General features: G+C 37.8%; 1 protein-coding gene across 4 annotated transcripts in view; it reads left to right on the top strand.

Moving 5' to 3' along the window:
• Positions 1-11,736, top strand: part of daam1b (dishevelled associated activator of morphogenesis 1b) — a 73,605-nt gene that overhangs the window by 48,022 nt on the left and 13,847 nt on the right. For 2 of the 4 annotated variants that reach the window (XM_079888372.1, XM_079888371.1), the window contains exons 4-16: positions 3,762-3,833; positions 4,151-4,245; positions 6,137-6,470; positions 6,550-6,660; positions 6,851-6,954; positions 7,054-7,120; positions 7,314-7,431; positions 8,085-8,223; positions 8,416-8,474; positions 9,233-9,420; positions 9,510-9,821; positions 10,424-10,531; positions 11,512-11,541. In XM_079888372.1, the coding sequence (XP_079744498.1) occupies positions 3,762-3,833; positions 4,151-4,245; positions 6,137-6,470; positions 6,550-6,660; positions 6,851-6,954; positions 7,054-7,120; positions 7,314-7,431; positions 8,085-8,223; positions 8,416-8,474; positions 9,233-9,420; positions 9,510-9,821; positions 10,424-10,531; positions 11,512-11,541 (1,737 nt within the window). The remainder of the gene's footprint in view (positions 1-3,761; positions 3,834-4,150; positions 4,246-6,136; positions 6,471-6,549; positions 6,661-6,850; positions 6,955-7,053; positions 7,121-7,313; positions 7,432-8,084; positions 8,224-8,415; positions 8,475-9,232; positions 9,421-9,509; positions 9,822-10,423; positions 10,532-11,511; positions 11,542-11,736) is intronic. The other 2 variants (XM_079888374.1, XM_079888373.1) reach the window with 1 other exon arrangement.

Raw genomic sequence — 11,736 nt, forward strand, 5'->3', positions numbered from 1 at the left:
GGCCAGAGAGCATGTGCGGTTGCTCATTTCAAAACAAAATTATGACACAAAAATCTCCCGGCAACATCAGAGATCATTTACATTTAGTCTTAAAGATACACCATCATTCAAAAGTTTGGTGTCAAAGTAGCAAATGTTCAAAGTAGCAAACGTATTCAATTCTGAGGGTCAGAGGGATGGCTTAAAAATGGCCGTGCAAATCTATGACTGTGCACTTCAAGGAAAACACAAAATGTATAACTAAAAATGTGGACAAAATGGCCTCTAAGTCATGAAAGTAATTTTTTTTTTTTGTCTCTTAGTGCTTCTGGAAGGGAAGGGTAACAGAAGTATAGGGCTCTTATAACCCCTGTGAAGGGCGAGGACTATTTTAACTTTGATTCCCAAACTGTTTTGCTGACATCTCCTTCTGTACGGTGTGTTGAGCACAGTGATTATTCACCTGCGCCCTGATCTAAATGTCTCAATGCACTCAGGTGTGCAAGCTCTCCTGGCTCAAGACCAAAGCTCCAGGTACAGTATCAGCTGTCCTGCTCCTGGCAAAGGATCATTAAGAATAGTCAGTGTGGATATTAATCCGAGTTGCCTCAATTGTCCCCATTGTGGAGAAATAAACATTTGTAATCAGAGCTTTCTGATCACTACAAAATAAATGGATGCCGTTGTAATCTTACTCTCTTTCTCTTTGCTGAAGCATTCAGTGTTTTTATAAAAAATAGTTAATGGTGGATGGACAGAAGAGGAAGAGTCTTGATCTTGTTTTGTTTTTCCTAAGTCAGGGGCTATCAAGCTTTTTGCCTGAGTTCCTTGGGCGGTGATCCAACAAATACATAGACAAGTGGGTTCAAATGAGCAGAGTTAATCTCTGACCCATCGCTGTCTGGCAGATGTAAGATTAGACCTGTAGGGCTGAAGTCAACATTGACAGTTTCCCTCTGAGTTGTGAATTTAGTCAACAAATCAGAATATTGCACAAAATAATTTACCAATAAAGCAGCATTTCTATCAAAATTTCCATTTTAATTCACACACACACACTTGCATATAGATGCATGTCTTCTTATCATTGAATAAAATATGTATTTATATTTTTAACTGCACTTTGGATTTGTTTGTGTATTTGGCCTGTGCATTATATGTTCAGTGTGAAAATTAGTGCAATAAACATTTTCATTTCAATGAATCGCTGTTAATGCGCGTTCAGGCCGACATTAGTGCTTTTCAACGCACTGTGAAAAATCTGGCCAGCCAATAAGATTTGCGCTTTTAGTCACATGCACACACTACTGCTGCTGTTACATAAAACTACAACTTGGTGGCGCTCACGGACAGCCTTTTTTTTAAGTGACAGTAAATAGCAGAGGAAGAATCCCGATCTGACTCTCTTGTCTCTATAATTTTGTATTTGGTGTTGTTTGAGGAACACCATAGTGAATAAAAAAATATAGGGTAATCGGGGTATTTCTACTTTTTTAAAAGCGCCACCTACTGTCAGAGAGTGAAATTCCACCCGTCTGCTGAATTTTGTACACATTGATCTGAACAGACAAATTCCATGCAAAAATCTGACTGAATTTTCATGCAGAACATAATTTTTGGTGGGAGCAGGCCTTTTTTTTTGCTGTTTTTATCTAGTATGTGATATCCCAAAATATATGCAGATAACAACCTGGCAATTCTCACTTGAAAGCTATGCAACAATTGAACAATTCTTGTTCAGGTAATTGTTGGTGCTGATTTTTAGCAATGCAGTTTAAATGCAATCTCACTCAGTTTGTTGATCATTTTTATCTGTTGATATTTGCAGATCCTTACGCTGATTCATCTTCCTCTTAACAGATTTCGTGAAATAGTAATTATCTGAACTGAACACATTGAAGCATCGATGGTTCTTAGAAAGAGCGCCTCTCCAAACCGACCTCAGCCAACAATATCACAGTCGTTATGACATGTCTGTCTGAGAATGAAGCGCTCATGGGAAGAGGGCAGAGGGAAGTCCTTCACAGCATGAGAATGAGTCCTGCCAAAGATCCACGTTAATGCTTTGCTCATTAAGGCCAAATGGTGAGTGGGGAGTTGAGGAGAAATATGCAGGACGGTGGAAGTTCACCGGTCTCCAGGCCGGCATTCAAGACTCCCCGTTTATCCCAACACATGCCATCATCTCCCAAAAGGCTTGGCAGAGCCGGGTGTGAAACATCCCACGCAGTTGCTGCAAGAAGCTCATTGCTATGCCAGATTTTTTTCCTTTCCAGTGTGTTCGGTGAACACGATATACAATTAAACTACTTATTAGTGGCTGTGCGGGCAGCCCGTGCTTGTTTTGAGAGGGAAGCTGTCACACTTCACAAGTTCCACTCGTTTTTGATTCATTACTCCCTGCGTAGCTCTCTGCTTTCCTGCTTTTCTTCTGAATCTTACTGCGTTTTCAGCTAATGTGGCATTGGCTCAATCTGGGAGCTGTGTTGTTTCTCTAGCGTCTGTGAATCTCTGCTGGCCTACTTAAAGCCTGTGCTATTTCTGCCAGTGCTTTGAGCGTGATGTTCTGTTTCAGATCTGCTTTTTCTGAGCCGGTATGTTTGGGAAAGTGTGTACGTGTCGGGGGGAGGTGAGGTTCACCTGGGAGTATATGCAGTGTGAATCTTATTGCATGTTTTATCTGCTTTGGTTACATAATAGTAAGCAATGAATATACAGATATGTTGGTTAAATACCTAGCCTGGTAATACCAAACTCTGCTACTTCGCTTTGCTTCGTAGACAGAGTCTGGCATGGCATAATTGAAAAGCGTTTTCTTTCTCGCGCGGGGGGGTGGGGGGGGTGGGGGTGCTTGTCTGATCACATAACGTTTGGTTATGGCGTGTGTTATGCGCATGCTCAGCCGCATCTAACTTCCACTGTAAACACATGTATGATGCGAAAACAAAACCATCAGCGAAATATCGGAGTGAACATGGCTGTGAATGACTTTTGCAGATTATGTGAAGTAAATCTACGCATCCACGGTACAATCAGCGGCTACGTCACGGCTCTCAGTCCGCCCTCTGTTCGTTGATTGGCCCGCTGTTTTCAGGCCGGAGGAAAACGGGGAAAACGGTCTCTATCTCAGACTGAGTACAGAAGCGAAATGAAATTGAGCGGAAGAACGAAGTCTGACGTAGTCAGGCTATTAAATACCAGCTTCTAACTACAAAGAGAGATTATGCAAAGAAAAAGAAACCAAAAAAAAAAAAAGAAAGAAGAGGTATTGTCAATGAAAAAAGGGAAAAAAATAGCAACATCTAAATGCAGAAGGAACGATAGACTAAATAAATGCCTCGCAGATAAGCCAATTCACACTTTTGTCGGCTGAATATTTGGTTTCACTCAACTGGCCGGTATCAAAATAAGATCATTCTCAAGATAAAGATAATTTTTCTTTGCCGCAGAGTTAGGAACGTCTCATTCCCACTGAAGCGTCCAAATTATGTCATTCCCAATAACATTCCGAAACCACGTTTTCCTTCCCAGCTCATTCCCGATATGTTGTTTCACATTCCTCTATTCCCAGTGTCATGTTCCTGTTGTGTGCACTCTGATAGGCATCATGCACAAGACAGTGTGGATTAATGGTGTGTGCTTGAAGTGAAAACAAGAGCCGTGTTGACGTTGTTTTTCAATAAACTCATGCTGACATGCTTAGATAAATGTTTTGAAGACATAATTTAAAGGTAAAGTTTGCTATTTCTGTGTCTTTTAATACATTTGTATTTCTCTCTCAGGAAACCGAGGAGAATAAAGGTGCTACTAGCTGGCCAGAGTACTACATTGACCAGCTCAATTCAATGGCAGCTGTAAGTATGTCATTTTTGAAGACTTTTTCTTTTCTTAAAACAATGGTTATTGGAGCTCTTAGTGGTTACCCTAAGGCTGTGTGTCCACTAAAGTGTTTTAGCCAGCTTGAAAACAATTGGAAAAAAATATGCGAGCCTCGAAAAAAAAAAAAAAAACTTTGGTGGACACACAGCCTAATTATATATTATACATGTTACATTCCAGTTCGGCATTGTGGCCTTAAAACACATGCCATGTATCAATGCTTAGAGATGTACGTCTTAGCTGGCTAACATGTGCTTCTAGTGTGAGCATGGCTTCTCGTTTTATTTTGCAGAGGAAGACTCTGTTGGCCTTGGAGAAGGAAGAAGAGGAGGAACGCAACAAGACCATTGAAAGCCTTAAAACGGCACTGCGAACACAACCCATGAGGTCTGCTATGTTTTTTATAATGTCAAGACATTTATATTTACATATGGTTTTAAGTGTAACACTACGGTTTAAAAGTGTGGGGTCCGAAAGAATGAATACTTTTTATTCAGCAAGGATGCATTAAATTGGTCAAAAAGTACATTAAAGATAAAATGTTACAAAATGCTGTTTTAAATTTTGATAACAATAAGAAATGTTTCTTAAGCACAAAATCAGCATGTTAGAATGATTTCTGAAGGATCATGTGACACTGAAGACTGGAGTAATAATGCTGAAAATTCAGATTTAGCATTTAGATTTAGCAGAAATAAATTACATTTTAAAATATATTGAAATAGAAAATCGTTATTTTTAATTGTAATACTATTTCACAATATTACTGTTTTTACTGTAATGCAAATTTGATCAAATGAATGCAGCCTTGGTGAGCATAATAGACTTCTTTCAAAAACATTAAAAAAATCTGAAGTGTAAATATATATTTTTGTCCACTTTATATCTTAAATGGTCCATATTCGACTTCTAAATAAAAAAAAATGTTGACATTATTGACTTTACTTGAAGCTATGCACAGCTGTCTTAAGGCAATATTTTATTTAACACATCATTAATTTTTCCATTGGCAAGTACCTCACTCTCTTATTAAACAAACGCTTCCCTTATGGTGTTTTGGTTCTCATTATGCAAATGAGATTACTTTCATCAAACACACATGCTCACAGACACTTGCGTTTGATCAGTGGTTCCTGCTCTGCCCATTTGATCCTGAGGTCAGGTCATCAGCACTGACCTCTGCAGGACTCGGGTCAAAACACTCCAGCCCTCTTTGTGCCTAATAACGTTCAGGCTACATATATCAAGTCATTCCTTTCACAGTTTTGGCAATTGTATTTAAAGTCAAGTGTTTTATAGGGGCCATAAATCAGTCTAGTTACTGATGTGATATATTTTTTCGCATTCGTCACCTCCCTGTGGAGTTGATCATTTTCACATGTACTAATTGTTTTCGAAGACATGGCCTAGCGGTTAGCACACATACTCCAGTCACATTGAGTTGTGGTGTTCATGTTGCAAATTTAATGTGGGTTTGAATCCAGCCCATGTCGTGTGGCAATGTCGCCCATTGCACCATCTTCTCCCCATCATTTCCTGTCGCTTCTTCACTTTAGCTTATACATAAAAATGGGTAATATATTTCCTTGTATATACAGTAGTGGCCAAAAATGATGTCCAGAGGGGATTGGTTTAGAGATTTGTTTTTAATGACCCTACAAGCTTGATTAAACCATCAACCATATGAGGAAAATAGTTTAATTATGAGGGAGGAACAAAACACTAAACTTAATAAGGTGTTTATCTGACAAAATGATTTGGCAATAAAGGGGCAAACTACAGCTACAGGTTTTTTTTACTATGCAAAAAATGCATAGAAAAACTAAAAGCTCACAGGAAAAAGCATACATTGACTAGAGCACAATTATCAGGTATTAATATTTTGTTGTTTCTCTTGTTTTTCCATGTGTTAATTATTTCTTTGCCTTGCCAAAAATGACGCCAGTACAGTTTAGCATGTTTCATTGTAATATCACACACAAAACAATTGACTCCAAGCACAACTACGCAATATCACCATATAGGGTGAAGATGTCAATTTTTCCAGACATCACTTTTGGTCGCTACTTGTTGTTCATAGATCTTTTATAAGTGGAAAACATTATAAATTAAAAAACATTATTAACTTTTGAAAATATTATAAATTGAAAACGTAAGTTGACATCTGGGAAAATAAATACATTTTGAAAACATGTATGATATGACACCTTTAAAATGAAAGACAATTTAATATGAGTGAGAAAGATCCTTAACGAACAGCTGAATTTATTCCTCATAGGTTTGTAACAAGGTTCATTGATCTGGACGGCCTGACGTGCATCCTGAACTTTTTGAAGAGCATGGATTACGAGACCACCGAGTCTCAGATCCACACTTCCCTCATCGGCTGCATCAAAGCCCTAATGAACAACTCCCAGGGTCGCGCACACGTGCTCTCTCACACCGAGAGCATCAACATCATCGCTCAGAGTCTGGCCACCGAGAACATCAAGACCAAAGTGGCGGTGCTGGAGATCATGGGTGCTGTGTGTTTAGTGCCGGGAGGCCACAAGAAGATTCTGGAGGCCATGTTGCACTATCAGAAGTTCTCTTGTGAGCGCACACGATTTCAGGTGGGCTACTTTGTTTACAACCTTAAATGTTAAATGCTAATAAATAAATGCTAATCCCATGATGTCTTTTTTGTCACAGACATTGCTGAATGATTTGGACAAGAGTACGGGGCGGTATAGGGACGAGGTCAGCCTGAAAACGGCCATTATGTCCTTCATCAACGCTGTGTTAAGCCAAGGAGCTGGAGAAGTAAGACATTTTGGCTGTTTCCACACGCGCCAGTTTTTAACACATCTTAATTTACTCTTTGACCAGACCTTTGCTTTCCTCTGTAAACATCTACCGAAATAACTCAATATTTCACCCAATAGTTCACCTTTAAGAAAGTGTTGTGTATAAAAACCCACGTTCATCAAGTGGTTCTTCAATTATCCTGTAGGCCAGCCTTGAGTTTCGAGTTCATTTGCGATACGAGTTCCTCATGTTGGGGATTCAGCCCATCATTGATAAACTCAGGTCACATGAAAACTCCACATTAGACAGGTAAAGTCCACATTGCTAACTTTACATTTGTTGTTGAGTCTTATCCAGCTAATTTTAGCTTTTTGACTTTGCTGCATCTCTTTTTTTGTATGTCCTCAGGCATTTGGATTACTTTGAGATGCTGAGAAATGATGATGAGCTCACGTTATCCAGGCGCTTTGAGTCTGTGAGTAGATCAAAACATAACATATAAAAATATATATATATATATATATGTTTTATTATATATTATTTATAAATATGATCATTTTTATATTTCTATAATATAATTATTTTTAATAATTATGTATTATTTGAATTCAAAGATATATATTTAAAATAAAATATCCTGTGGAATTTGTCTTCTCTTTTTTTTCCAGATGCATATAGACACGAAAAGTGCAACACAGGTTTTTGAGCTTGTACGGAAGAAGCTGGCCCACACAGATGCATATCCGCACTTTATGTCTATTCTTCATCATTGCCTGCTCATGCCTCGTGAGTGCTTACCTGTCCCTCCTAATATCATCTCTTTCCCCATTGTGACATAGTGACCGCATCTGTCTTTCATCCTATATTTTTCAAATAGGTCCTATAGCTTACCCACTCTTTCTTGCTGGGAATTTATTGTTTAGACTTATTTAGTTTATAAGTGAAACAATAAGCTATACAGACTTTTTCCAGCAAATATTAAATGATATCATATAGGATAATGTACAGCCCATCATTGATGCAAAAACTGTTTGGTTTTTGGTACAAAATTACAGTATTTGACCGCGGAATGCCACAATTGACCAATAAGAATCAAGTATATATTTAACCATTGTTTTAAATATTGTTCAAATGATTTTAAAGGAACACGCTGACTTTTTGGGACTTTTGCTTATTCAACGTATCCTCTGTAACTCTGTCTGACGCACCCACAGCTAGCCTAGCTTAGCACAAAGACTGGAGGTAAACGGCTTTGTCACTCCCAATAAGTGACAAAATAGTGCGTCAGACAGAGTTATGGCACGCACGGAGATGAAAAGGGTATGTATAGACTTATCTAACTCTGGGGGATACGGTGAATAAGCTAAAGTCCCAAAAAGTCGGCGTGTTCCTTTAAGTGTTCTGCATGCAGGAATGTTTGAATATGCACTTTGTTTTAGATAAGAGAAGTGGGAACACAGTGCAGTATTGGCTGCTCCTGGACCGTATCGTCCAACAGATGGTCCTGCAGAATGACAAAGGTCACGACCCTGACGTCACGCCATTAGAAAACTTCAATGTAAAGAATGTGGTTCGAATGTGAGTTTGCTTTTTTGTTTCAGACAACTTTTTTTTTTAAAGATTTTCTTTGGCATTCAAATGTTGCTGTGGTGTATTTATAGGAAGCGTGCTTTTTTTAATACCCTCATTAAGTCTTTGCCAAATAAACCAAGATTATCTGTACTGGAATAATGAGTTTTTCCTTTAATCACATCGCTTACCCTCCTTCAGGCTTGTCAACGAAAATGAGGTGAAACAGTGGAAGGAACAGGCGGAAAAAATGCGTAAAGGTCAGCATATGTTCTACACATTGATGTTTCTTTTACAGCAGGGTGTTTTTGCATCCAGATTTATTGCTCTGTAACTATTGGTGCGTTCACATCATGTAGGAATTACCATTCGAACTAAACAATAATGGAAAATGTCTGTTAAACTTATAAATTGCAACTTCAAATTTTGTATTATATATTAACTGACATCATGAAACTATTTTTAAATATACTTTTTAGCATTGAATGAAATGTTTATTTATTTGTTTATATTTTTAATTTCATGAAACTATTTTTATCTATACTTTTTTTACATTGAATAAAATGTTTGCTTATTTATTTATTTAGCTGATTATTATATACATTGCTTTCTTGTTTTCATAAATTCATTTAGGAATTACCATTTTGATTTAACAAAAATAGAAAACGTCTTTGTGAAACGTATAAACTTAAATTTGATTGTAATTTTTATGCCTTCGCCATCATGACAACATGCAAAACGTACCAGCATGTAGTGAATTAATGTAAAACTCTAACAACAACATGCATATGGGATCTATTTGGCTTTGTAAGCGTTGCCATATTAAATAATACTAACTGAAAATGAGAATGTCATCAGCTCAAAATTGATTCTCTGAGATGTCATCTCATAATTATGGTAATTCTGACACCGCCTGAATCAGCCTATTTATAGATTCAGTTGGCTGGAAAGCAGCGTCTTCATTGTAGAGACATGTGACCAAAAACCTCTTTTGACCGTTGACCTCTTTGTCCTGCAGACCACCATGAGCTTCAACAGAAGATGGAGAAGAAGGAGCGAGAGTGTGACGCGAAAACACAGGAGAAGGAGGAGATGATGCAGACGCTCAATAAGATGAAAGAGAAGTTAGAGAGAGAAATGGGCGAACATAAACTAGTCAAGCAGCAGGTGACGGAAATGACTGCCAGACTACATGACCTCAGCACGGTAGGCTGATGATGTCACAAAACAAAACAATATAAATGTCTTTTTACAGAAGCAAACATGAATTAAGACATCACTTTTTGCATATCTAGAGACAGATAGCCAGTGTTCCTGGAGGTCCTCCCATCCCTGGCCCTCCAGGTGGACCTCTGCTACCCCCTCCGCCTCCTCCACCTCCACCTGGTGGCATGATGCCACCTCCACCGCCTCCTCCACCGGGCAGCGCTATGATGCCGCCACCTCCACCACCGCCCCCTGGCGGCCCCCCGCCACCCCCTGGACGCGCTCCTTTCGGTGGAGCTCCGCCTCCGCCAGGAGGTCCCATGGGACCATCCCTGAAGAAGAAAAATATTCCTCAGCCGTCCAATCCACTCAAGTCCTTCAACTGGGCCAAGCTCTCTGAGGTAAGACTGGCATGGCTTACAGGAGCAGACTGGGTCAGAGAAGAAAATCTTGTTTCTTAAGCCTCTGCTTTTAATCAAGAAACACTTTTGGAAGTCCAGTGACACAAATTAGTGTTAAAACTGTCCTAAATTTTCAGCATTTGTCATAGATTGTAGTGGACTAGATTTAAAAATTGTATTTTAATGAAAAAAGTATATTTCATGATGTATATTCCTATATACTTTTATAGTTTTTATTTATTTATTTAAATATCATGAAACTATATTTATCTATAGTACTTTAGCATTTAATAAAATGTTTTAAAAAAATGATGAATTTAGTTTTATCTATACATTTTAGCATTGAAAAAGTTATTTATTTTAAATTTCATGAATCTGTTTTTTTTCTATACATTTTAGCATTTAATAAAATGTTGATTTTTTTTATTTTCCTGATTATTAATATGCATTTTTTTTCTCGTCTTCATTTTAGATTTATTTTTGAACTTCTCAATGCATTATTTACTTTAGATTCAGAGTTTAACAATGAACAAAATATACCATGTGACTTACAACAAGTGACTTTAAAGTGGATGGTGATTGAGTTAAAATCTCTCCAACAGAACAAGCTTGAGGGGACAGTCTGGACAGACGTTGACGACAGCAAAGTTTTTAAAATCCTAGACTTGGTGGACATTGAGAAGACCTTCTCTGCCTATCAGAGGCAACAGGTCACTAAACAATGCTTCTTTCTCTGGTTTTCATTTTTTATTTTTTTCCTATCCAGGATGATCTCACAAAGCATTTACTGTTTCTCATGCATGGTATTCATACGTTTACCCATGGTAATTCTGCATCACAGAGCATGGGGTTTGAATTAGCAGACTGTAAAATGCATTGATATCACCAGCAGCTTTCTATGAAAAGCAGACATTGGCAAACCGTCCTCATTACGCCTGGTAAACCACACACTTAGTTGCATTATAAAGCGATTACATATTTCTTATGGCTTTACAGTCAAATTAGAGGGGGGGGACAAAGGTTGGGACCTCATTGGGTTTGTATAATAACCGTAATTTTAAACAATGCATTAAGTACTGTAAGCTGCTTTTAAAATAACTTTTTTAAGGCATGCTTAATACAATAAAATGTATATTTATTCATTATACCTCTCCAATTTCATCAAATTCTCACAACTTTATAGATTTAATTGACTTTTGAAGCATTATTGTATGGAAGTGTATGGAACTTTATTTCTCATCTTTATGTATCAAATTATATCAAATTTATTTTCTTTCTAAGTTTATGTGACTATATCTCACAATCACAATACTTTGATGTAACTGTGATTTTATTTCCTTCGGTAGTGGCTATTTCTCATAATTACTGCTACCATTGCGGAGCATGTAGATTTGATACACTTGTCAAGGTGGAATTGGAGAGGTACAGTAACTTGTGATGTTAAGCTTTAACCTTTCATTCATGATCAACTAGCATGCATCTTATAGTGCGCACACACACATTTACACTGCATTTACAGACCTCCCATAAGGCTCTGTTTTGATGCACCCTCACGCTCACCATTCACCACCCATGTAATGTCATCATTATGCACATCATGCCTGTTTGAGTTTGTCTTGGCTGAATTCACTAGACTACTCTGTCTCTCTAACATGTGCTGCATCTTCCTTGCTTCTTGCCTGCATTTTAGGACTTCTTTATGGTCAATAACAGCAAGCAGGTAAGTGGTTGAACAGATCTTAATAGTCTTTGCATCATTTCTACCCCTCTCACTCTTTCTGTGTCATTCATTTTGCATTCTCAGTGCATTTATTTACTTTAGATTCAAAGTTTAACAATGAACAAAATATACCATCTGACTTACAACATGTGACTTTAAACTGGATGGTATTTCTGGGTAATTGAGATTTTATTA

The sequence above is a fragment of the Squalius cephalus genome, assembly GCF_949319135.1.
Source record: "Squalius cephalus genome assembly, chromosome: 12".
Classification (NCBI taxonomy): Eukaryota; Metazoa; Chordata; class Actinopteri; order Cypriniformes; family Leuciscidae; genus Squalius; species Squalius cephalus.